Here is a 27,899-nt window from a genome sequence, read left to right as displayed (position 1 = left end):
ATGGAAAAGAAGCAACAGAAGAAGGATGGCGATTCAGCTAAAAGTAACAAAGCCATTGGTCCGGAGAAAATAGCGGTCGAGAACTGTAAGTACAGAGGCATGTTGGAAGTGCCAAAATGGCCTTAGCGATTCAAACCCACGCATTCTGGTTTTATTTGTGATCAAGTCATGAAGTGTACACTGAGTCAACAACTTACGACCACAACTGAGCCCAAAATTTAAACTGCTAAAAATGAGAAATTTGTTACGTGAGTTTTGCCCCATTTTTATAATCTTGTTAAGCAAACCGCTGCGGTTGTTAAGTTAGGCTGTTAAGTGAATTCTGGCTTCCCCATTGACTTTTCTTATCAGAAGATCTCAACCCCCCCTCCCCCCGCCAAGCAACTGAGGCAGGGGTGGGTTCCTGCTGCCATTACTACCAGTTCGGCGGCCAAATTTTTTTGTGAATTCTGCTCATTCACATCCAGCAAAGTCTTTCAAGGCAGGATTTACGGTCACAGACCTTATCTGGCTTGGAGAGCTGCCAGGCTGATATCTGCAAAACTTGGCCAGGAGTCTTAGAGAGTCACGAACCAATGTAGCGAACTTATTGTCTCCTGCAAACTCCACTCCTCTTTCGCTCCTTTCATTTCCTCTGGGAGGGGACATTCATCGTCCACCTGTGGCCTTACTCCCAAGTTGACCTTTGTTCTTTAGCTGTTCCCTTCGTCTGGCAGCTCTGCGCATGCGCACACTGGGAACAGGCTCCAGCTGTTCTTCCGCCTCACTGATGTCTGACTCTGAAGGCAGCTGATAACTGGCATACGGCCCTGGCCCCCTCTCTGCGTCTGACACAGCGCCCTCATCAGAGCCTTCCCCAGACTCCAGGACTGGCCCAGGTTCCTCCCCAACCTCCTCACTGTCCAAATCTGCTGCCAGCTCCGTTGGCCACTGGTGGGCCACAACACTATCTGTAACTGGTTGGGGTTAGGGAATTCTGGGAGTTGAAGTCAGTCAAGGTGCAGCCGTGTGCAGCAGCTGCCAAAAAAGCCAACACAGTTCTAGGCTGCATAAACAGAGGGATAGAATCAAGATCACGCGAAGGGTTAATACCACTTTATAAGGCCTTGGTAAGGCCACACTTGGAATACGGCATTCAGTTTTGGTCGCCACGATGTAGAAAAGATGTGGAGACTCTAGAAAGAGTGCAGAGAAGAGCAACAGAGAGGATTAGGGGACTGGAGGCTAAAACATATGAAGAACGGTTACAGGAACTGGGTATGTCTAGCTTAAGAGAAAGAAGGACTAGGGGAGACATGATAGCAGTGTTCCAATATCTCAGGGGTTGCCACAAAGAAGATGGAGTCAAATTATTCTCCAAGGCACCTGAGGGTAGAACAAGAAGCAATGGGTAGAAACTAATCAAGGAGAGAAGCAACTTAGAACTGAGGAGAAATTTCCTGACAGTGAGAACAATTAATCAGTGGAACAGAAGTTGCCTCCAGAAGTTGTGAATGCCCCAACACTGGAAGTCTTTAAGAAGAAGTTGGATAGCTATTTGTCTGAAATGGTATAGGGTTTCCTGCCTAGGCAGGGGGTTGGACTAGAAGACCTCCAAGGCCCCTTCCAACTCTGCTATTGTATTGTATTAAGGGCTCCTTGTAAGCCAAAATGGTGCCCGTTTTTAAAAGCCTTGCCAGAGGAACACAACAAAACAAGATCGGAAGAATTTCAACAGTGATGTCTTTTGGAGAGGAAAGGCAGCATTTTAATCATGTTTTCATTATGTACTCCAATGAAACTGTGCCTTTTAAATATAGTGATTGCTTCCATGATACCAGTGCTTTCAACTTTGCTCTCTTTTTGTACCTCAGTCATTAGAGCAGCTGTTCTGATCCAGCGGTGGTATCGACGCTATGTGGCCCGGCTCGAAATACGTCGGAGATGCACCTGGCGCATCTTCCAATCCATAGAATATGCGGGAGAACATGATCATATGAAGGTATGGCAGGAACCGGGATGTGGAAGCACCGGTTTGGAGAATAGCAGAGTTGGAAGGGACCTTTAAGGTCTTCTAGTCCAAGCCCCTACTCAGGCAGAAACCCCTACACTGTTCCAGATGGTTTTCCGATCTCTTCTTGTAAACCTCCAGTGAGGGACGACCCATAACTTCTGGGGGCAAGTCGTTCCACTGATTAATTGTTCTACCTGTGAGGAAATTTCTCCTTAGTTCTAGGTTGCTTCTCTTCTTGATTAGTTTCCATCTGTTGCTTCGTAGAAAATAATAATAGAGTGGAGTAGAATAGAGTAGACTAGACAATAGAATAGAACAGAACAGAACAGAACTGATCAGACTGGAATAAAGAAGACTGGAGTAGACTAGACTAGACTATAATAATATAATATAATATAATAAATATAATAAATAATAATATAATATAATATAATATAATATAATATAATATAATATAATAATAATATAATATAATATTATAATATAATATAATATAATATAATATAATATAATATAATTAATATAATATAATATAATATAATATAATATAATATAATAAATATAATAAATAATAATATAATATAATATAATATAATATAATATAATATAATATAATATAATATAATATAATATAATATAATATAATATAATATAATAATATAATATAATATAATATAATATAATATAATATAATATAATAATATAATAATAATATAATATAATATAATATAATATAATAATAGACTGGACTAGATTAAATTAAATTAAATTAGAATAGAATGGAATGGAATGGAATGGAATAGAATAGAATAGAATAGAATAGAATGGACTAGAATAGAATGGACTGGACTAGACTAGACTAGACTAGACTAGACTAGACTAGAATAGAATAGAATAGAATAGAATAGAATAGAATAGCAGAGTTGGAAGGGACCTTGGAGGTCTTCTAGTCTAGTTCTTGTTCCACCTTCTGGTGCTTTGGAGAACAGCTTGACTCCCTCTTCTTTGGGGCAGCCCTTCAAATATTGGAACACTGCCATCATGTCTCCCCTAGTCCTTCTTTCCATCAAACTAAACATAGATAAGCTGGATATACTACACATAGTTGTGGTGAAGGAGGATAGCCCAGGAGGACAAAAATAAGAACAAGAAAAGAAATGTACCGTATGTTTCCTCTAGGTTTTCACAATATTCTTTTGATCTTCTGCAGCTCAGCCATTTCTTCGACTATCTCATGACGCACATCACTCCAAAAAACAAGGAAGACAGTAAGTGTGTGTATGGGTTTATATACACAGGTAGTCCTCAATTTACAACAATGGAGCCCCAAAATTCCCATTGCTACGGGATACGGTTGTTGAGTTTTCCGCCTTTTTACAATCTTTCTTGCCACCGTTGTTAAATGAATCACTGCTGTTGTTAAGTGAATGCTTTGGTCATTAAATGAATCGTCTCCCGCCTCCCATTATTTTCGGTTGTCAGAAGCCAGTTGGGAAAGGATCCTATGACCCCAGAACAATGCAACTGTCATAAGTACATGCCAGTTTCCAAGCATCTGAATTTTGATCATGTGACCACGGGCATATGGCAACAGTCATAAGTGTGAAAAGCCGCCATAGGGCATTTTTTCCTTTACCGTCGTAACTTTGAATGGTCCCTAAGCAAAACGTAAGTCGAGGACTACTTGTAAAGAACTCTTACTTTTAACTTACTTTAAGACTACAGGCAACAATTGAGCCCAACATTTCTGTTGTTAAGTGAGACAGGCGTTAAGTGACATTTGCCCCATTTTACAACCTTTCTTGCCACCGTTGTTAAATGAATCACTGCCATGGATAAGTGAGTAACCAGGTTGTTAAGTGACTCTGGCTTCCCCATTGACTTTAGTTGTCAGAAAGTTGCCAAAAGTCTTTGCACGACACAGCAACCGTCGTAACTATGAACCAGTAGTGGATTCCGGTCGGTACGCCCCGGTATGATTGTACCAGTGCCTGCTGGGAGCAGCAGGCACCGTACCGGAACTGTGCTACGGAGGGCCCACCCGCCTGCCCGTATTCCTCACCTGTATTTGACCCAACCAGGCCATTTGCACATGTGCACGCAGCTTATGGCGCCTGCATGACACTCCCCCAAGCAGCTGGAGCATCGCAGGGTGGTGGGTGGACATGCATGCACAGTCCGTGTGCACGTGGTGGACGCCCGGCCCCGTCGCAGCATACCGGTTGCGACGGGATCCCGAACCCACCACTGCTATGAACCCGTTGCCAAGTGCCTGAATTTTGATCACGTTGATCATAGAAATGCTGCAAAAGTCGTAAGTGTGGGGAAAAGTCCCTTTTTTTCAGTGCCGTCACTTTGAGCGGTCACTAAATGAACCGTTGTAAGTCGAGGACTACCTGTATAGTAGTGGCCACCGTCTTAACCTTTCCTGATTCCTAAGAGAAATGTGCATAATATCTGAAATATCTTTAAATTTTTGCTCTGCTCCTACCAAGGGGCATTCATTACACGCATCCTGTCGGACGTGGATGCTACAAAGCAGACCAAGCTGGACAAATCAATGGAGTCTATGGTGGTACCAGCCAGTTACAAAGGGCCTCGCCTGGGTTTCCCCCTGAAGCCAGACGACGCGGTCAATGTCCTGGAAGCCTTCAGAAATAATCAAGTAAGAATAATGACTATATACGTCTACTTTGTTTTTTCTCTTTAAAAAAAAAGAAGAAGAAGGAAGGAGATATATGTTAACATTAAATATGTATCTTGAAAAGGAATCATAACTACTATCAACATAAAAATGGAGCTTGCTCAGAAGCTGCAATACACTGAGTAAATGAGATGAAGAGTGTGGAAGAGAGGGGAGAGGTAAAGGGAAGAAGAGAGGGACAGGAGAGAGGGCAAAGGGGGGAAGAGGAGGAGAGAAAGGAGGAGTGGAAAGGGGAGAGAGGAGAAGGAGAGAGGAAGGGGAAGTAGAGAAGGGGAGGATGACAGAGGAAAGAAAGGAGGTAGGGAGGGATAGGAGAGAAGGGAAGAGGGGGAAGAGGAGGAGAGAAAGGAGGAGTGGAAAGGGGAGAGGAGAAGGAGAGAGGAAGGGGAAGTAGAAAAGAGAAGGATGATAGAGGGAAGAAAGGAGGGAGAGAGGAAGAAGAAAGTGATGGATAAGGTACCAATATTGTGTATGGAGAGCAGAAGAGCCAATAATTGATTTTGGGAGTTGATGGTAAGACGAATTGATGTAAACATTTAATAATACAATACGATGTTGGCTATATAGTAGTATGCGTGTGGTTGTATGTTATAAAAATGGAAAAATAAAAAACTTTGTTAAAAAAAAGAAAGAAATAATCAAGTAAGTAACTGGAGAACAAGCTTCTCAATAGCACTTAGACTTACCCTGTTTCCCCCCAAAATAAGACCTCCCCGGATATTAAGCCCAATTGGGCTTTTGATGCGCATGTGCTAAAATAAGGCCTCTGCCGAAAATATTGAAACGCATGCACAGCCGGAGAGGGGGAGAAGGGAGGGAGAACATGCCCCATGCACCCCACACATCCCTACCTAACAGCTGCTCCTGCAACCCTAGCCACTGCACCCCTTCTCTCATGCTAATGGCCACTCCAAAAAGAGCGGCAGGCCCAGCGATGCGCAACACCGCAGCAGCCATGAGGTGACCATGCTCGCCGCCTCCTGAACCTCAAAAACAATAAGATCTCTCTGAAAATAAGGCCAAGCGCTTATTTTGGGGGTCAAAAGAAAATATGACCCTGTCTTGTTTTCGGGGAAACACGGTATATACCACTTCACGGTACTTTACAGCCCTCTCTAAGCGGTTTACAGAGTCGGCCTCTTGCCCTCCAACAATCCGGGTCTTCATTTTACTCACCTCGGAAGGATGGAAGGCTGAGTCAACCTTGAGCCTGGTGAGATTTGAACTGCCAAATTGCAGGCAGTCGGCAGGCAGCAGAAGTAGCTTGCAGTACTGCACTCTAACCACTGCGCCACCGCTGCTCTCCAACTATTATAAGTAATCCTCTAGTTACAACCCTTCTGTCAACTGTCCAACTGGCAGATTCAGAAAAAGAAACTCCTGGGACATTATTTTACCAAGAGTATAAAACTTTTACTGACGAAACCACATTGGCACAGAAGAAGCAAAACCAGCTCTGGGTTTCCCTAGCAAAAACAAGCATAATTCACTCTTCCTTTCCTTACAGGCCATCCACAGTCCATTACAGTCCACCAATCACTTCTGTTTATTTTGTTATGGGAACAAGCCAGCCACACTGGGGACATCTGTTCAGGGTATCCTTGAGGGGGGAGCAGTGTTTCATGGGAACCGATGATGCTTGGATGCCATGCTCCCCCGCTCCCCTGCCACCTTGCATTCCAATCCACCATGCCTTCCCTTTTCTTTGTCAAGCTGTGAGCAGAGCGGAATATTAGTGACGCTTGACGCTTTCATTTAGTCATCGTTCGAAGTTACAGCGGCACTGAAAAAAAGCGACTTATGACCATTTTTCTCATTTATAACCATTGCAGCATCCTCATGGTCACCTGACCAAATTTCAGTTCGGGCAGGGGTGGGCGTAAAAAATTTCAGCAACGGGTTCTCTGCCTGGTTGCTGGGTGGGCGTGGCCATGCTGGGCATGGCCTAGTCGGCCTTCTGTACCATGGCGGGGTGGGGGGATTTTTCATCCTCCCCAGACTCCGGAAGCCTTCTGGAACTTCTAGGAGGCCCATTTTTCCCTCTCCTCAAGCCCCCACACGGGCCCTGCACTTACCTCACATCCAAAACGGGCCGTGTGGAGATTCCTGGGAAGGGTGGGGTGGGCGGGGCCAGCCAGGGCTGGGATTTGGAGGTTCTCGAACCGGCCATAACGTTAGTTACGGGTTCTCCTGAACCCGGGCGAAGCCGTAGAAGCCTACCCCTGAGATCTGGAAACTTGGGAACGGACTATTCATGATGGTTGCAGTGTCCCAGGGTTCTGTACAGATTAACAGAGTTGGAAGGGACCTTGTAGGTCATCTAGCCCAACCCTCCTCCGCTCATGCAGGTGACCCTACACCATTTTGACAAATGGCAGTTCTGACAAGAGAAGTCAACGGGGAAGCCAGATTCACTTAGATGGGGCAAAGCTCACTTAACAAATGTCTCGCTTAGCCACAGAAATGTTGGGCTCAACTGTGGTCGTAATTCGAGGACTCCCTGTAATGAAGAGCAAGGCTCAACCTCTCCCCAATTGCCTTTTCTAATGCTTTTTTTCCTTTACTCCCAGTAGAAGCTTCATCCTTACTATGTGCTAAAACTCTTCAAAGAGGTGGAACAGCATCTCAGCCAGCTGCCAAATATCAACAAAATCTCTACCTGCTACAGTGAGGAGATCACTGTGTGTGGTAGGTCCACCTTTTGTAAATACATGTAGAGGCCTTGGCAAAGTTGCAATGAAGAGAATAGGAAGAGAGAGATAACAATATAGATGATAGACGATAGATTGATGATAGATAGGATAGATAGATGAGATTGATGATAGAGACGATAAATACAGATAGATAGATGATAGATTGATGATAGATATGTAGATGATAGATTGATGATAGAGATGATAGATAATGATAGATAGATAAATAGATGATAGATAGATAGATAGATAGATAGATAGATAGATAGATAGATAGATAGATAGATAGATAGATAGATAGATAGATATGGATGAGAGAAAATAAATAAAATAAATATAGAGAGATAAATAGATAGAGATAGATAGATAGATAGATAGATAGATAGATAGATAGATAGATAGATAGATAGATAGATGATAGATAGATGATAGATATAGATGAGAGAAAATAAATAAATATAGAGATAGATAGATAGATAGATAGATAGATAGATGATAGATAGACAGACAAATATAGAGATATAGATAGATGATACATGATAGATATAGATAAGAGAAAATAAATAAAATAAATATAGAGATAGATAGATAGAAAGATAGATAAATATAGAGATATAGATGATACATGATAGACATAGATGAGAGAAAATAAAATAAATATAGAGAGATAGATGATAGATAGATAGATAGATAGATAGATAGATAGATAGATAGATAGATAGATAGATGATAGAGATATGGATAGATGATACATGATAGATATAGATGAGAGAAAATAAATAAAATAAAGACAGATAGATGATGATAGAGATGATGAATGATAGATAATGATAGATAGATAGATAGATAGATAGATAGATAGATAGATAGATAGATGATAGATAGATAGATGATAGATATGAGAGAAAATAAAAATAAATATAGAGATAGACAGATAAATAAATATAGAGATATAGATAGATGATACATGATATATAGATGAGAGAAAATAAATAAAATAAGATAGATAATAGTTAATGATAAGTAATGATTGATAGATAGATAGATAGATAGATAGATAGATAGATGATAGACAGATAGATAGATAGATAGATAGATAGATAGATAGATGATAGATAGGAGAGAAAATAGATAGATAGATAGATAGATAGATAGATAGATAGATAGATAGATGAGAAAATAAATAAAATAAATATAGATGGATAGATAGATAGATGATAGATGATAGATGATAGATGATAGATGATAGATAGATAGATAGATAGATAGATAGATAGATAGAGATAGATAGATATAGATAGATAGATAGATAGATAGATAGATAGATAGATAGATAGATGATAGATAGAAGAGAAAATAAATAATAGATAGAGATAGATAGATAGATAGATAGATAGATAGATAGATAGATAGATAGATAGATAGATAGATAGATGATAGAGATAGATGATAGATAGATAGGAGAGAAAATAAATAAGATAGATAGATAGATGATAGATAGATGATAGATAGATAGATAGATAGATAGATAGATGATTGATAGATAGATAGATGATAGATAGGAGAGAAAATAAATAAAATAGATAGATAGATAGATAGATAGATATAGAGATAGCAAATGAAACAAGTTTTGTCCCATTTTATGACCTTCCTTGCCACAATTGTTAAGTGAATCACTGCAGCTGTTAAGTTAGTAACCCAGTTGTTAAATGAATCTGGCTTCCCCATGGACTTTGCTTGTGAGAAGGTCGCAGATAGATTCCGCACCGAGATAACACTTTCTCCCTTTCTTTTGCTAGGAGACTTACATGGGCAAATATTCGACTTGTTTCACATATTTTACAAGGTAACCAGAAGCTGCCTGGCGATGTGTCAAAAGCAATCAAAATAAACCAACATTTATATAAATACCTGTTGGAAGAAACGTCCTTCTGGGTTCAGTTCCAAGATGGTTTTAATGGTGGACAGGACCACGTGGCTTGAGTTCCTGAACAGAAAAGGGGGATCCCAGGCTTCCAGATGTTGGGTGAAGAAGAAAAGAGGCAGAGACGCTGGAAGTCCCTGGTTTTATGCCTTCTCTGGGCTTTGATCTTGAGCTTGTATTCTGACTGGTTGTCAGACTCCCAGGGGGCCATGCAGGGGCAACTCTGTAGACTGGGCTTTGAGTCCAAGTTTGGTTGAAGAACACTCCTGCCAACACTGAGAGGAGAAGCCACTAGTACATAAACAAGGAGCAAACCTCTCTCCCATTGATGATGGTAGCTAGTTGAGTCATGAAATGTCTACAAGAAAATATCAGACTCAGAGATCACCAAGGGCTCCACCAACTGAGTCTCACTTGGAGTCTTGTCTCCTAATCTTGCCGTCCTACTGAAGTTTAATTTTAGGGATCTTTTTCTTCCTTACAGAACGGACTTCCTTCTCCCCAGAGGTTGTATGTCTTCAATGGCGACTTCGTTGACCGAGGCCAGCATTCCATTGAGATCCTGATCATTATCTTTGTTTTCCTCTTGATTTACCCCAAAGAGGTCCACCTGAATAGAGGGAACCATGAGGACTTTATGATCAATTTGCGGTACTGAATCCAAAATATTTGCAGAAACGGCAATCTATTTTTATTTTATTTATCTTTGTAAACCACAGAGGTACTGAGAGCGAGTACATCTACATGGAGGGAAGCGTGCAGTGGGGTGTCCCAAAGATCTGCCCTTGGCCCAGGACCCTTCAAAAGTTTCATAAACTCTAGTCACTAAACAAACTGTTATAAGTTGAGGGCTACCTGTAAACACTATAGGGAATAACCTGATGAACTGTTAGCAAGATAAATGGCTCTTGAACCCTGGCTGAGAAAGTAACTTGAGAAAGTGTTGGACTATATGGTAAAATGTATTTTGTATTGCAAGAATTATTCAGCCAGTAGATGGCAGTGTTTCATGTGCATCTGTAGTTATAGTCTATGGTTTCTTTATTTTCTGAGGAGAGTTTCCTGTTTCCTGTTACAATAATACAGTTAAGCAGTAAAGCACATGGTGACTGTACTCTTTATTTGCTCTACGTGGTGCTTTATAACTTTTCCTGCCGCAGTTGATTAGTTAGTAACCCCGGTTGTTAAGTGAATCTGGCTTCTCCACTGACTTTGCTCTGTCAGAAGGTCCCAAAAGGGGATCACATCACCCGGCGACAGAGCAAAGGTCATAAATATGAGTCAGCTGCCAAGCGCCTGAATTTTGATCATGTAATCATGGGGATGCTGCAAAGTTCGTAAGTACGGGAAAAGGGTCACATTTTTCAGTGTTGCGGTAAATTTGACCCACGTCACTAAATGAACTGTTGTAAGTGGAGGGCTATCTGTGCCATTTTTAATATTATTATTGTTGTTTTTCTTTCCTTTCGAGACATCTATTTAAAACCTTCCCTTCTCTTCTGCCTCTAGCTATGGATTCACCAAGGAAGTCACACGGAAATATAAGGTACTTCGGTTTGCCTACCTATTGCGTCTTTTGTGTTGTCGCGTGACCCCCGAACTGTGCGTCTTAGTTTTTGCACTTTGATCCTCTTCCCTCTAGGATTATGCCAACAAAATCCTGGCAGTGATTAAGAACGTTTTTAGCAGCATGCCTTTGGCAACTGTGGTTGACAGGAAGGTCCTGATCGTACATGGAGGTATATCCGATAAGACCGATTTGGAACGGCTAGCCAAAGTTGAGAGATGTAAGGTATGGCATTAGAAGAGAACCTGCTTTTGTTTGTGGCAGAACAGAGCAGGATAACAGAGTCGGAAGGGACCACGGAGGTCTTCTAGTCCAACCTGCGGCTCAGCCATGACACCCTATACTGGTAATGGTGAACCTTTTTCACCGCGGGTGCTATCGTGAGCATGCCCACCCCCATAATTTAATGCCCCCCACTATAGCCCCTGTGCATGCGCGTGTGATCCTCCCCCCCAACTGCCCTGTGCTTGTGCGGGCGGCTTTCCGGGAGCCTGGGGAGGGCTAAAATGACCTCCCCCGCCCCCCGGAAGCACTCCGGAGGCTGGAAACAGCCCATTTCCCAAATTCCGGTGGGCCCAGTAGGTCCGTTTTCTGCCCTCCCCATACTCCAGAGGCTTTCTAGGAGCCTGGGGAGGGCCAAAATGGCTTCCCTGCCCCCCAGGAGTCCCCCAAAGGCCCATTTTTCCAACTTCCGGTGGGTCCGCTAGGTTCCCAAACTTCCGTTTTGCACGTTGGGTGTTGTTTCGGAGGGCAAAAACAGCTGAAAATCAAGCCCAAAAGTCAGCTGGCCGGCATGCGCATGCGCTCTGGAGCTGACAGGGCAACGCCCCATGTGCTCTCAGAAATGGCTCCATGCGCCACCTATGGCACGCGTGCCATAGGTTCACCTTACAGCCCTACTTCATTCCTGACAAATGGCAGTCCAATCTCTTCTTGAAAGCCTCCAGGGATGAAGCTCCCACAACTTCCGAAGGCAACTTCTGTTCCATTGGTTGATTGCTCTCACTGTCAGAAAATTCCTCCTTATTTCCAGGTTGAATCTCTCCTTGTTCAGTTTCCATCCATGATTCCTTGTCTGGCCTTCGGGTGCTTTGGGAAATAGCTTGACCCCCCCCCCCTCCAAGATTACTCTTTGTTCTTTCCAATTCCATGACTGGATTGAGAATTCGGTTCTAGAAAAGATCTGATTCTAAGTCACGTATATCCTTTGGTGTCTCCCTCTCAACTTAGATTCCCTCTGTGCTAGCACCAAAGAGAAGAAAAACGGTGGACTATACTGCATCGGAAGCCGACAAAGAGATCAGGAGTGGCTCCGCAGTCAACTTCCCCCAAGGGAGACAACAGTCAGTCCAGGAAGATTCAAAATCCGCTGGCAAGTCACTTGGAAACCAGAAAATCCCAGGACCCAGTCCATCTCTGGACTCAGAGAGCTCAAGTTATGATGATGACGATGATGATGACGACGACATTGAACAGGTAGGCATTTGGAGAACTGCCACAATTCCAGCAAGCGGAAAAGTAGAAATGAACCAGTGGTGGGATTCAATTTGTTTTACTACCGCTTCTGTGGGCGTGGCTTGGTGGGCATGGCAGGGGAAGGTTACTGCAAAATCCCCATTTCCTCCGGATCCGCTGGGACTCAGGAGGCAGAGAATAGATGGGGGCGGGGCCAGCCAGAGGTGGTATTTATTGGTTCTCTGAACTACTCAAAATTTCCACTACCCGGTTCTCCAGATCTGGTCAGAACCAGCTGAATACCCACCTCTGAAATGAACCCAGCTTAAGGTAGCAATAGCCAGCCCATCTGTAGGAGAAAAAGGGGCAGAGCCTGTGGGTGGAGTCAAGAGAGTCATAAGCTTAAAATCATTATGCTCCCACCAGCTATCCAAGTCCACTGTGTTACTTTTTATCTGCAACCAATTTTATAGAGGCAGGAGCAATAGATTAACTTAGCAAATGGTCCTGATTTTTCATGCCCAATACAACCACAACTAAGGGAGTCAAAGAGTAGGTAATAAAAAAAGTTATCTTTCTAAGAAGTTGGAACAACCTCTTCATAATGGAGGAAAGAAAGAAAGAGAGAGAGAGAGAGAGAGAGAGGGAGGGAGAGAGAGAGGGAGGGAGGGGAAGGAAGGAAGGAAGGAAGAAAACTGCCTCCCCCAGGCTCCGCAGGCCCTCCGGAGGGTGTAACTTCCAGGAGGGCCATTTTTCCCCTCCCTGAGCCTCCGCACGGGCCCTGCACTTACCTCACAACCAAAATGGGCTGCATGGAGACTCCTGGGAGGGGCAGGGTGGGCGGGGCCAGCCTGAGATGGGATGTGGAGGTTCTCCAAACCAGCCATAGCTACGGGTTCTCCCGAACCCAGCCGAACCTGTAGCAGCAGGTTAGTCTTGACATGACTAACTCGCCCCAGCCAATCTGTTCGGGAAAACTCACCAAGGGGAAATTCAAGTTGGGATAACTCCAGAGAGGGACAAGTGAATTGCAACGGGCCTGGTCTTGCTTTAGGTTTGAACTTTCTCAAGTTAGAAGCCCTCAAAGCTGCAATTCTACTTGTCCCTTTCTGGAATTATCCTGTTGAATTGTCCAGCGGCAACTTGGATGCAGCTGGGGAAAGTCAGCCAAGGTGAGACTGTTGTGGCCCGCCAGCGGCCAGTAGATCTGGCAGCAGATTCGGACAGTGAGGAGGTTGGGGAGGAACATGAGCCAGTCCTGGAGTCTGGGGAAGGCTCTGGTGAGGGCTCTGTGTCAGAGGCAGAGATGTGGCCAGAGCCATGTGCCAGTTATCAGCTGCCTTCAGAGTCAGACATCAGTGAGACAGAAGAACAGCTGGAGCCTGTTCCCAGTGTGCGCATGCGCAGAGCTGCCAGATGAAGGAAACAGCTAAAGAATGGGTTGACTTGGGAGTAAGGCCAGAGGTGGACGATGAATGGCCCCTCCCAGAGGAAATAAAAGAGGAGCGAAAGGTGAGTGGAGTTTACAGGAGACAATTAGTTCGCTTCATTGGTCCGTGACTCTCCCGAGACTCCTTGCCAAGTTTTGCAGAGATCGGCCTGGCAGCTCTCCAAGCCAGATAAGGTCTGTGACTGTAAATCCTCCCTTGAAAGACTTTGCTTGATGTGAATGAGCAGAATTCACAATAAATTAATAAATGGGGGTTTTGTCAGGACCAGGAGTTAGCTTCAGGCTCTTAGGAAGCCTTGGTCAGAACAGAGACAACTGGAGTAAGTTTTTCCATTCTGATGCTAGAGTCCCAAATTAGTTCCCCATGGTCTCCCATGCTCCTGTCTCCAGGTGAATTGAATTCTGAACAAGGGAACTTCTCCAGGGTTTCAAATATCTGGCTAAAGAATTTGAAAAAACAAATAAATAGAACTTTGATGTTCTATATGGTGACCGCAGCAAGGATATTCTGTGCACAGAAATGAAAGTGTATGTTGATTCCCACAATGGAGGAATGGCTGCAAAACTTGATAAGAGTTAGCAGAGATGGCGACATGGGTAGCTTTGTTTAAACGAAAGAATGCAATTAAATTTGTCTCTGCTTGGAATCACTTTTGGATGTTGTGCTTGAGGTGGGAAAAAATGAAGCTTTGATTTTGGGTTTTGCTGATTAAATACGTTGGTTGTTAGGATGCATTATTGCAGGGGTGTCCAAACTTGGGAACTTTAAGACTTGTGGACTTCAACTCAATTCACAGCCTGGCTGGGGAATTCTGGGAGTTGAAGTCCACAAGTCTTAAAGTTCCCAAGTTTGGACACTCCTGCATTATTATATAAAAGTAAAAGAAAAGTGAGGTTGTATGTTATGACCTTGTTCTACTGAGCCAAAAGGAGTTGGAAGTCGATGTTTTTTTCTTTCTTTCTCCCTTTAATCCTAGATTTTTTTCTTTTTTCCCTTCCCTTATTTTTCCTTTATTTTCATTTTTTTTTCTTTTTGCCTTGTTGCGTCTTATATTTTGATAAACTAATAAAAATTCGAAACTCTCAGAATTTCAAACGTTGACGCTATTCTTTGCCGGCGTTTGTTCTGTAAGTGGACTTACATCCCTGACTCCTGCACGGAATGAAAATAAAGCAGCTGGAAAACCTCCTGTGACTTTGCTTGCAGGTGATAGATATTTTATGGAGTGACCCTGATTACAAACCTGGATGCACAGAGAATTTGGAAAGGGGCGGAGGCTGTTACTTCGGACCTGACGTGACGGATACGTTTTTGCGAAAACACGGCCTGCAGTTCATCATACGCTCTCATGAATGCAAGCCAGACGGTTATGAAGTCGACCACGATCGGAAGGTACCGTGTTTTTCAGAGTATAAGATGCATCAAGATTTTGAAGAGGCAAATTTAAAAAAAAGAGTTTTTGCACTCTGCAGAGCTCCCAAATACGGGCCCGTTTTTTGTCAAAAAAAAGGGCATGCATAGCCTTTAGGAAGCTTATAGAGTGCTCCTTTGACCTGGCCAAAAACAAGCAAAAAAGGGCCTGTTTTTCGCTCATTTCTGCCCTCCCCAGCGCCAGGGAGCACTCTGGAAGCCTCCTAAAGGTTCTGCACGGCCATTTTGGTGAAGGGGCGGGGTTTCAGGAGCCAAAAAATGCCGTATTCAGTGTATAAGACGCATCCAGATTTCCACCTTCTTTTTTGAGGGAAAAAGGTGCGTCTTATACTCTGAAAAATACGGTAGGTTCAGGGGAGGATCAGTTTCTAAGGTGTTGATGCAGGGGTGCAGGCTGTCAGCAAAAGCTTCTGGAGTGCAAAAGTGCATGGGGAATAAAATCATAGATCCACAGAATCACAAAATCAAAGAATCATAGAATCACGGACTCATAGAATCACAGAATGATAAAAATCACAAAATCACGGACTCATAGAATCATGGAAATATGGAATCACAAAATCACGGAATCATAGAATCATGGAAATATGTAATCACAGAATCATAGAATCACAGAATCATAGTCACAGAATCAAAAAATCACAGGATCACAGTGTCACAGAATCATAGAATAACAGAATCATTGAATTACAGAATCATAGTCACAGAATCAAAGAATCACAAAATCACAAAATCATAGAGTCTTCATAGAGTCATCATGGAATCATAAACTCATAGAATCAATCATAAAATCATAGGGATGAAAGTCACCTTGGAAAGTCTTCTAGTCCAACACTCTAAGCTTCCATCCACTGCTACTTGTCCTGCCCTTGGGTGCCATGGAGAGTAAATTGAAGCTCCCTCCCCTTTAAATATTGGAAGACAGTTATCATGTCTCTCCTAAGCATTACTTTGGTTGGGTTAAACATAACTAGATCCTTAGCCATTCGTCATAAGATTTTTGCTTCCAGACCCTTGTCATGCTTGATGCTCTTCTCTGCCCTCTGTCAGGGCTGCCATTATGCTACGCTGCATCTGTCAAGGGATACCATCAGAAAATGAAGTCAGATGGTCCATGAGAAGCCGTGTCAAGGACAGGTGAAGGAATACAAGCTGCAGACTGGGACCGTTTCCCCAGACAGGGCAAACCATATACTTTGGGTGGGAAAACTTCAGATCCAGCTTTGCTGCTTCTCTAAGCCCTTGGCTTTAGTTAAATTTAATTTAATTTTTTAATTTAATTAGCACTTCTAGACCGCCCCCTCTCCCAAAAGGGACTCGGGGCGGTGTACAGTCCATATCAAAAACATCATACATAATAACAATTAAAAATTGTTAAAAAGTATACCTTTTAGCTAATCATGGGCCTAAAAGTCTTTCTTTTCTAACTGGCCAAGCTGGGACAGTTGACACATTTCTTTCTAGGACCTCAGCATATGTTCTGTACATATCAACTCACTAAGCAACCTGTTGTAAGTTAACAAGTACCTGTAGAAATAAAAAAAGGGGCACAGTGGCTCAGTGGCTAAGACGCTGAGCTTGTCAATCAGAAAGGTTGGCAGTTTGGGGGTTTGAATCCCTAGCGCCGCCTAATGGAGTGAGCTCCTGCTACTTGTCCCAGCTTCTGCCAACCTAGCAGTTCGAAAGCATGTAAAAATGCAAGTAGAAAAAAAGGGGCCATCTTTGGTGGGAAGGTAACCGTTCCTTACGCCTTCGGTGTTTAGTCATGCCAGCCACATGACCATGGAGATGTCTTCAGACAGCAGCTGGCTCTTCGGCTTTGAAATGGAGAGGAGCACCGCCCCCTAGAGTTTGTAGCAACTATCACATCTGTGCGATGGGAACCTTTACTTTTACCTATATAAATAAAAACATGGGTTGTATAATCAATGTGGACCCCAACTCAGTAAAACTCTGCAGGCTGACCCATTTCTTCTGGTAGCAACTCACCAGCAGATTTAAACACCATGTGGTCCAACCATTGTAGTCAATGGGCGTTTTTTTGCCAGGAAATGGAACCAAATGCCAAAAGTTATAAATTGCAGGACACTGTGGTGACACTTCCTTTCTGTGCTGATTACATGCAATTTTTGCCTTCGAGATTTGTGAAAATCTGTGCAAACAATGCACAAACGTGGATTAAGGTAAAGGTTTCCTCCGGCCAGTTGTGTGTCTGATTCTAGTAGGCAGTGCTCACCTCTGTTTCTTGTTCAAGGAGGTTTTGTCCGATGACACTTCATGGCCAGCATAACTATATGCCGAGGCACACGGAACAATTTCCCCAGCGAAGTGGTACCTATTTCTCTCTCGCATTTGCATGCTTCTGAACTGCTAGATGGGCAGGAGCAAGGAACGCGAGCTCACTCTGCCGTGCGGCGCTGGGGTCTCGAACCGGCGCTGTCAGCTTCCCAGATGACAAACTCAGCATCTTTAACCGCTGAGCTTCGCGCCCCGACAAATGTGGATTAAAGCAAAGCAAAGGTGAACCTGTGGTTTTTGCAGACTTTGACGTGGGAGACCTGAACACTGCTCTAAATCTGTTGTACTCTGTTTTGTCTTGACAAGGTCATCACCATATTTTCGGCTTCCAACTATTATTCAGAGGGGAGTAACCGGGGTGCCTACATCAAAATGGGACCTGACCTCATCCCTCATTTTGTCCAGTTTCAAGCCACCAAAGGAGTAATCCGCCAAATGAATGTCACTCAAAGGTCAGCCAGCATTGCGGAGAGTTGTTGTAGCCCAACCGCTGTTGAAAGGATTGAGAAGAGGGTTACAAACCAGCAAGCCATAAGTTGGCCTTGAAATGTAATACAGTTAAGGTCAGAGTTCCAAGTAGTAGACCCATGGCAACCAAAACTCTGAGGCAGATGAATTCCTCAAAGAATACCTTTATTAGATATATCATATTGGCACAGATCAGGTGAAAACGACTCTGAAGTTTCCTGCGGTTTTCACCTATTAAAAGTAAACGTTTCCCTTCAACCCCAAACAATCGCTCACATGGTCCAATCGTGACGCTGCCTGGTTGCCTGGCGACATCGCTCCTCTCTCCTCGGGCCAGGAGGGAGAATGCCCTTGGTTCCCAAGTATTTTATTTTGGCTACAAAACCCCAGCTATCTCTAATCCCTTCAGATCCAGAGTGGCAACACTGAAACCAGTCGTGCGCGGGCGTGCCACACCCATAACGCTTTGCGCGCAACCCCAGTGCGCATGCACACACGACCAGTGCTCCTCCCCATTTTTGGCGTGCTTTTTTAGCCCTCCCCAGGCTCCAGAGGTTTTATAGGAGCCTGAGGAGGGCGAAAACAGCCACCCTCAACACCCCCCCCCCCCCGAGGCCCTCCGGAGGCTTCAGGACCATCCCTGAAGCCTCCGGAGCGGGAAAAAATGGCCCTATGGGCAAACTGAAAATTCGGCAACGGACTTCCAGTTTGCTCATATGGCCGTTTTATGCCCTCCGGAGCCTTCAGGAGGCTTCCCTGAAGGCTCCGGAGGGCAAAAAATGACACTACGAGCAAACCGGAAGTCACCGTTCCTGAACTTCCGGTTTGCCCATAGGGCCGTTTTTTTGCGCTCCGTAGGCTTCAGGGAAGCTCCTGAAGTCTCCAGAAGGTGAAAAATGGCCTCAAAAGAAGGTCGAAATCAGCTGACAGGGCAAGCCTTGTGTGCCCTGACAAATAGTTCCACGGGCCACCTGTGGCACGCGTGCCATAGGTTCGCCATCACGGATTTAGGCCATATATATTATGAACTTTCTCTTGTCCAATGTTCTTCAGATGTTATTACATTGGCTGAGGAATCAGAGGTGATATTCAGCTGGCTTAGACCGGTTCACCCAAACCGATAACGGAAATTGTGGCCCCGGCTCTATGCTGTCCTGTTTAGGCACATTTTTGAGGCCTGGCGCATGCATGGAAGGCACACGCATGAGCAAATCACGTGCCCAGAATGCAGGATGCATGCATGAAAGGGACGTGTGCACCCGCGAAGCAAGTGGGTGCACACGTGGCAAACCGGTGGTAACGACATGTGAAACCCACCGCTGGCTGAGGATCATGGGTTAGGAAGCCCAATCCAGTAAAGCAGAAATATAGGTTGTCCTGGACTTATGACCATACCTTAGGCTAGAATTATAGCCATAGCTGGTTGTTATGGATGTCATCAAGTAATCGTGCCCGATTTTACACCCGTTTTTGGTGGCAGTTGCTAAGCGAACACGACCGTCGTAAAGTAAACATTGCGGCCATTAAATAAGGCTATTGTTTGCAATGGGCTTTTTTTTGGGGGGGGGGCTGGAAACTGGAAGTAAACACTGGTTTCCAGCAAGAAAAAATGTAAGTCGCAGGATTGCAGGACATTGCAAACAATCGTAAATGCAGTCCTGTGGCTAAGCACCCAAAATGCGATCACATGATGTTGGGGCAAGGGTCTGTCCCGAATCCAGGTTTTAAATGCTTTTTGATATTTAAATAAATGAGGATATTTGTAGCTCAGGGTTGAAATTAGGGTCCTTGGTATTCTGTAAGCTTGGTGTGTTTCCTTGCAGACATTTCATTACCCAGCTAGATAACATCATGAGTGCTAGTAGGGGAGAGCAAATCCATGGCCTACTGGATTTCCACTGATGATGTTACCTAGTTTGCGTGATGAAATGTCTGCAAGAAAACCACCAAGCTCAGAGAGCACCAAGAATCCCTTTTAGGACTAAGTGCACGGGTGGGGCTGCTGGGGATTTGCACAGGTTCGGGCGATCCTCTGGCCAAGATTCTGCACAGTTCGAGGAACCCCCAAATCCCACTCCTGACTGGCCCTGCCCACCCCTCCCCGCAACTCCCCTCCCAGGAGTCTCCACGCGGCCGTTCGTCATGCCAGATAAGTGCAGGGCTCACGCGGAGGCTCGGGGAGGGGTGTGTGTTAATGGGCCTAGTGGAGGTCCCGGAAGTCTGGAAACAATGTCAGGTACATCAGCTGCCAGCTGATGTAAGGTTGTAAGCTGTAATTTGTAAGCTGATGCAGTGAGGATGATGCAAAGAGGTGTCTCTCTATATATAGGTGGCCATTAGAGGGCGTTTCTCTCTCTCTCTCTCATTGTGTATCTCATTTCTCTCCTTGTGTCCGAGCTGAGTGGTAAGGGATTCTATCTACCACATGTATGTCTGTATATATTTGTATATAAACCACTATTAATGGTCTAAAGTCTCTGAGTGCTGTGTTTTGCTCCTGGGTTTATTATAACAGTCACGCTGCCAAAACTCTGACAGGTTATGGGCCCAGTCCAGGGAGAGTGCTAGAGTGACTAGAGCGCTTAGAGAGGGGAGTAACCCAGTGTGATCTTACACCAGAGTAAGGGGTTTAAATCGTGGTTAGCAGGCAGCATGTCCTCCGTCGGTGTAATGGGTGGAGGTTTCCTGGTGTCTCGGCTAAATGAGACAAACTATCTCTCCTGGAGTGTGAAGACGGAGATGTACCTGCGAAGGGAGGAGTTGTGGACGATTGTTACTAACCAGGCGTCCGGAACCCGGGAGAAGAAGTTTTTGCCCTTCCAGCAGCTTGAGGAAAGCCTCCGGAGCTTGGGGAGGGCTAAAAACACCCATCCGCCCCACCGTGGTGCAGGAGGCTGAGTAGGCCACACCCACCATGGCCACGCCCAGCAACGGGGCAGCAAAACCACTGCTTCAATTTTGAAGCCCACCCCTGGGACTAAGTGACCAGCAGTAAGTCGAGAACTATCTGTAGAGAAAATTAAATGATAATTTAAGCCAGGGGTGTCCAAACTTGGGAACTTTAAGACTTGTGGACTTCAACTCCCAGAATTCCCGCTGGGGAATTCTGGGAGTTGAAGTCCACAAGTCTTAAAGTTCCCAAGTTTGGACACCCCTGATTTAAGCAAAGGAAACGTTATTTTAAAAAAAAAAGGAATTCCACAATCCAGCTGATTTATCCCAGTGAACAAAGGACGATTCTCTTCTGTCATCCGTCTCTCATTTCATTTCATTCATTTCATTTATTAGATTTATAAACCGCCCCCTTTCCCCGAGCCAAAGCCAGTCATCCCAGAAAGGGCACAGACTGAATGTTTTTGTTCTCCTGCGATTTTATGTGTCAGAAATGTTCTTTTTCTCTCCCAGGATCAGCCGAGTGGAGGAGTCGGCGTATCAAATTTTAAAGGAGCAATTGTTTGCTAACAGGTCCGAACTCATCGCAGTGTTCCGCGGCTACGATAAGAAGAACACAGGTAAGGCTAACAAAAGAGACACTTTCCCCCCCCCCCCATCCCCAGGGAATGAACATGGTGAGAAAGTCGAGAGGAGATCTCTGCCCATAAAAACTGGAGAGAGTTTTGATGGCACCATGATAGCAATATAATTAGCACTTAAACTTACCGCATTTTTTGGACTATAAGATGCACCAGAGTATAAGATGCACCAAGATTTTGAAGAGGTACATTTTTTAAAAAAGGTTTTGCACTCTGCAGGCCACCCAAATCCACATGCAGAGAGTTTGAGAGGCCTGCAAAGTGCTCCTGGGGGCTGGGGGGGGGGGGCAAAAATGAGCAACAAACAGCCAGTTTATCGCAAAGACGGCCCATTTTTTGCCTTCCCCAACCCTCAGGAGCACTTTGCAGGCTTCCCAAAGCCTATGCACGTCCATTTTTGCAAAGGGGGTTTCGGGAGGCCAAAAATGCTCCGTTCAGTGTATAAGACGCACCTGGATTTTCACCCTCTTTTTTGGGGGGAAAAAGGTGCGTCTTATACTCCGAAAAATACGGTATATACCGCTTGATACAGGACTGAGTGGTTTACAGAGTCAGCCCATTGGGTGGGCTTCAAAAATTGCAGCCATGGGTTCGCTGCCCTCTTGCTGGGTGGGCGCAGTCATGGTGGGCATGGCCTAGTTGGCCTCCTGCACCACGGCAGGGGTGGTGGTTGTGATTTTTCGCCCTCCCCAGGCTCCAGAGGCTTTCCTTGAACCTCCAGGAGGGCAAAAACTGCTTCTTCCGGGCTCTGGAAAGAGGCTCATTTCTAGACTTCCAGAACCTCCGGGAGGCCCGTTTTGCCCCCTCCCCAAGCCTCCGTGAAGACCCTGCACTTACCTGGCATGATGAACGGGCCGCATGGTGTCTCCTGGGAGAGGCGGGGTGGAGTGGGAGGGGCAGAGTGGGGTGGGTGTGGCCAGCCAGGGGTGGCGTTTGGGGGTCTGCTGAACTGGGCAGATTCCTAGCTAGAGGATCGCCCGAACTTGTGCGAACCCGCAGCAGCCCACCCCTGGTTCTGACACAGCTCCCCAAACACGACAAACTCTCTGTATTTAAATCAATGATTCCTTTATTAGAAGCGCCAGCAGCCCCGGCAAAATGTTTCTCTCTCGCCGCAGGATGACAAGTCCGTCCGTCTGGAAGATGAATAGTTCTCTGCCACATCTATTCATCTCCGTCCCCTGCCTTTTATCCCCAGAGCTTGGGTGGGGCTTCACTAGCAGTGGTGGCTCTTCTGTCCCAAGGACCGGCCCATAGATTTCCACTGCTCTCCTCTCCTCTGGCGCATCTATTCATCTCTGCCCCCTGCCTTTTATCCCCAGAGCTTGGGTGGGGCCTCACTAGCAGCGGTGGCTCTTCTGTCCCAAGGACTGGCCCATAGATTTCCACTGCTCTCCTCTCCTCTGCTGCATCTATTCATCTCTGCCCCCTGCCTTTTATCCCCCGAGCTTGGGTGGGGCCTCACTAGCAGCGGTGGCTCTTCTGTCCCAAGGACCGGCCCATAGATTTCCACTGCTCTCCTCAGCCAGCTGACCAGCTGAATTCACCCTTTTTTAAAGCCATTTTTCGCCCTCCCCAGGCTCGAGGTTTTATAGGAGACTGAGGAGGGCGAAAAGAGCCTCCCACCACCACCAGAGGCTTCAGGAGCTTCCCTTAAAAAAAAAACGGCCCTATCGGCAAACCGGAAGTTCGGGAACGGACTTCCGGTTTGCTCGTACATCCGTTTTTAGTCCTCTGAAGGTCCCTTGAAGCCTCCGGAGGGCCTCTGGGTGGGGGGAGGCTGTTTTTGCCCTCCCCTGGCTTCTATAAAGCCTCTGGAGCCTGGGGAGGTCGAAAAAAGCATGCAAAAAATGGGGGGAGCGCTTCTCATGCACGCATGCGCACTGGGGGGGGTGTCTCGCACGTTGCATTATGGGTGTGGCACGCCACTGCATGACCCCCCTGCGCTCTCCCCTTTATGGCACGCGAGCCAAAAAAGGTTCACCATCACTGGTGTAGGGTCTCCTGCTTGGGTGGGGGGTTGGACTAGATGACTTATAAGTTCCCTTCCAACTCTGTTAATATGTAACCAGGCAGATTTACAACTGTTAGAGGTATCCTGCAGTCATGTGGCATTTTACAATGGTTTTGCTGGAAACAGAGTTACTTTTGGTTTTCGGCAAAACTGATTCACTTTACGACTGCCACACTCCCTTAGCAGCCCTGCTACTTAAAAACCACCGATTTCCCACAGAATAACCCCCAAAACCAGGATCCATTATGGTCCTAACTCAAGGACTACCGTACCTATAACGTTGGTCCTTCGCCGAGTCATTCTGAAACGATGTATTTTTGTGTTCTCCCAGGCCTCATCACTGTAAACGACTGGGCAAAGGGCATCGAGTCAGTTCTCCAGCTGGGACTGCCATGGCGGGTGCTGAGGCCACATCTGATATTGCAACTGATCAATGGAAAAGTGGACTATAAGATGTGGCTCAGAGACATCGTGACGGAAGAGAAATCTTCAACCCAAGAGGTAGTGCACTAGCCTCGAGCCGTGATGGCAAACCTATGGCAGGCGTGCCACAGGTAGCACACGGAGCCATATCCATGGGCACGCGAGCTCAGCTCCACCGTGCATGCGCGCACCAGCCAGCTGATTTTCAGGCCTTTTGGGCCTACCAGGAAACAGGCTGTTTTCGGCCTCTGGTAGGACTCCAGGAGGGTGGGGAAGGCCGTTTCTGCCCTCCCCAGGCTCCTAGAGAGGGTCTGGAGCCTGGGGAGGGTGAAAAATGAGTCCACTGTGCCATCGCGTGGCAAAAGCAAGGGGGAGGACGGTGGAGCTCGCTGTCGCATGCGCAGGGGGAGAGCACATAGAATTATGGGAGTGGGCACGTGCACACATGACTCCCCGCACTCCCCCCGCTTTTGGCACGCGATGGCAAAAAGGTTAGCCATCCTTGGGCTAGAGAGTACTTGGGAATGAAGAAAACCAGCATCATGCATCAATGCTCATGTTCTCCTTCTGCACATAGGCAAGGAAAACCAAAGGTACCGGTACCGATTAGGTGAAACGTAGCTCAATAGCAGTGAGTGTGAGAGGGATCTTGGAATCCTAGTGGACAACCATTTAAATAGGAGCCAGCCGTGTGTTGCAACAGCTCCCCAAAAGCCAATACAATCCTAGGCTGCATTAACAGAGAGATAGAATCATGGATCACGGATGAAGTATTAATACCGCTTTATAAAGACTTAGTAAGGCCACACCTGGAAGACTGCATCCAGCTTTGGTCACCACCATATAAAAAAGATGTTGAGACTCTAGAAAGAGTGCAGAGAAGAGCAAGAAGACTGATCAGGGGTCTGGAGGCTAAAACATGAAGAACGGTTACAGGAATTGGGTAAATCTAGTCTAGTGAATAAAGACAGATTAGGGGCGACGTGTTAACAGTGTTACGATATTTGAGGGGCTGCCAGAAAGAAAAGAGGGTCAACCTATTTTCCAAAGCACCAGAGGCAAGACAAGAAACAATAGATGGAAACTAAACCAAGAGGGAAGCAACCTAGAACCAAGGAGAAATGTCATTTCGGTGAAAACAGCTAGTGGAACGGCCCTTCAGAAGTTGTGGGTCCTCTATCATTGGAGGCTTTTAAGAAGACAGACATTTATTTGAATTGGCAGAAGGTCTCCTGCTTGAGCAGAGGGTTCGACTAGACGACCTTTAAGGTCCCTTCCTGCTGTGTTATTCTGTTATTCCTTCTTTTTCTCTTTCCCTTCCTGAAATTTCTTGCCAACTATGGAATTTGGCAACCAGTGAGGCTAAAGAACTAGCATTCCGTAGACGTACACAAGGCATAAATACAGTTTCAAGGTCCTATCTTCATCCTGTTAAGCATTTTGGACTATTTCAAGCCATGTTTTGAAAACAGGTTTTTTTTTGTGTGTTCTTCCTTTCAGCGTCTTCAGTCGAGTTTGCTAGAAAGCATTTATCGAAACTTATCCAATCTGGAAACGATCTTCAGCCTGATTGACACCGATTGTTCAGGTAAATGCCTTTTTTATTATTTGCCAATTTCCTTTTTTTTAATAGCCAAAGTGATCATTGTAGTCTAGAAAGGGCAGAGCTTAGTGTTTTGGTTTTAAATGCCCTGGGGAAGGTACAGGAGTATTAACTTTTAACTTTTATATTTTACAATACACCGGCAGAGGCAAGAACAACGAGGTGGCTGATTTGAGAAGGAAAACTAAATAACCAGGAGTCTGTAGAGATTCTCAGTCATCCAGATCATGGTTGATCCAAAGGTGCTTTTTTTCAGGAGGCAACTGGACTTGTTTGTCTTTGAAGATGCTTCGCTTCTCATCCAAGAAGCTTCTTCGGCTCTGACTGGATGGTGGGGAATGGAAGGATTGAGATTCCTTGCAGACAGCTGGTCCTTTGCGTCCTTTTAGAGCTGTGATGGCAAAGCTATGTTGCAGGCACACAAGCCATCGGCCCAGTTCAATTCCACAATGCATGTGTGCACACCTGCCAGCCACAGGTCATGCGTAGGGAACATGCAGGAAATGCCCGCACATGCGCAGGGTCCATGTGCATGCATGGGGGGTGGGGTGGAGTGCGCCCCCCGCACCCTTTTTTGATCCCAGGAGGCTTCAGGGAGGCCTGCTAGTCCGAAAACGGGCTGGGCGGGAGGTGCAGTGCTGCACACATGCGCAGGGGCCAGGGTACGTGGGAGGACATCGCACGCTCATTGCATTATGGATGAGGGCACGCGACAACAGAAAGGTTAGCCATCCCTGTTTTAGAGGGTCATTGAGGCTTATCTGTCTCCTTGGGGTCAGCTGAGTAGTCCTCCTGGTTCTTACTTATAGCCTGCCATTTTTTCCTCTGGAAATCCCCACCCCTTCCAAAAGGTGTCCGTTCCAAATTGTATAGCTAAAAAGCCTGTAGAGACTCTGAGTCATCCAGGTGATGGTTCTTTTACCAGCTGTGTGCAGGGAATATAAATCCTTCCATTCGCCACTGCTTGGATGAGAAGCAAAATGTCTTCAAAAGAAAACGAAAAACAAACGAGTCCAGTTGCCTCCTGAAAAAAGCACCTTTGGGATAAGGTGGTACCTGGCTCAAGAGCAGTAACTGTGAGAGGGATCTTGGAGTCCTAGTGGACAATCGCTTAAATAGGAGCCAGCCGTGTGCAGCAGCTGCCAAAAAAGCCAACACAGTTCTAGGCTGCATCAACGGAGGGATAGAATCAAGATCACGTGAAGGGTTAATACCAATTTATAAGGCCTTGGTAAGGCCACACTTGGAATACTGCATTCAGTTCTGGTCGCCACGATGTAGAAAAGATGTGGAGACTCTAGAAAGAGTGCAGAGAAGAGCAACAAAGATGATTAGGGGACTGGAGGCTAAAACATATGAAGAACGGTTGCAGGAACTGGGTATGTTTAGCTTAAGAGAAAGAAGGACTAGGGGAGACATGATAGCAGTCTTCCAATATCTCAGGGGTTGCCACAAAGAAGAGGGAGTCAAACTATTCTCCAAGGCACCTGAGGGTAGAACAAGAAGCAATGGGTGGAAACTAATCAAGGAGAGAAGCAACTTAGAACTGAGGAGAAACTTCCTGACAGTTAGAACAATTAATCAATGGAACAGAAGTTGCCTCCAGAAGTTGTGAATGCCCCAACACTGGAAGTCTTTAAGAAGATGTTGGATAGCCATTTGTCTGGAACGGTATAGGGTTTCCTGCCTAGGCAGGGGGCCATTGGACTAGGAGGCCTCCAAGGCCCCTTCCAACTCTGCTATTGTATTGAATTGTATTCAAAAATAACCAGGGGTTTCTTGAGTTATGGTTTCAATGATAGTTTCTTACATAAAAAGAGGAACAGGATGACCACAAAGGGCAGCTGCAATCTCAGAATCAAGACTCTTTTTAGAGAACCAAGTAAATCTAAAAAGCGGCAGTCCTTTTTAAAAAATCACATAAGTGGAGACAAGTGCTATTGCTGTTATTTCTGATTTCCACCCCCCACCCCCCACCCCCCAAAAAAATTAGTATTCTTTGCTCCCGTCCTGCAGGGTTTATTTGTCTCGACGAGTTCCATCAAATGTGGAAGCTGTTCAGTTCCCACATGAATATTAATATCTCCGATGAAAACATCAGCGATTTGGCCCGCAGCATTGATTTCAACAAGGATGGGAAAATCGACTTCAACGAATTCCTCGAGGCTTTCCGCTTGGTCAAACAACCAGCTTCCGGGTGAAAACCGAAGCCGCCGTCAGCTGGGCTGGTGGGGCAAAACTTTTGTCGCCTCAAAACAAGGTTTCTCATTCTGTACTCATCTTTTACTCCAAAATCTGCCTCTGAACGAACCCCAAATTGTGAATTATTTAGTGCTACCAAT

General features: G+C 45.4%; 1 protein-coding gene across 1 annotated transcript; it reads left to right on the top strand.

Moving 5' to 3' along the window:
- LOC309382334 (serine/threonine-protein phosphatase with EF-hands 2-like) lies at positions 1 to 27,884 on the top strand (the record flags this gene model as incomplete). Its single annotated transcript, XM_081971838.1, is given in 17 exon segments — positions 1 to 85; positions 1,800 to 1,981; positions 3,204 to 3,261; positions 7,268 to 7,275; positions 7,277 to 7,385; positions 9,190 to 9,236; positions 9,799 to 9,965; positions 10,824 to 10,860; positions 10,957 to 11,106; positions 12,112 to 12,357; positions 14,994 to 15,179; positions 17,823 to 17,939; positions 20,366 to 20,388; positions 21,390 to 21,496; positions 23,863 to 24,032; positions 25,455 to 25,542; positions 27,574 to 27,884. Coding segments are annotated over 17 exon segments (1,965 nt in total). The 3' UTR covers positions 27,759 to 27,884.
- Positions 27,885 to 27,899: the final 15 nt, after the last annotated feature.

Source organism: Natrix helvetica (assembly GCF_964273705.1).
Source record: "Natrix helvetica genome assembly, contig: HAP1_SCAFFOLD_216, whole genome shotgun sequence".
NCBI lineage: Eukaryota > Metazoa > Chordata > Lepidosauria > Squamata > Natricidae > Natrix > Natrix helvetica.
This window is presented reverse-complemented; position numbering and strand designations above follow the sequence as displayed.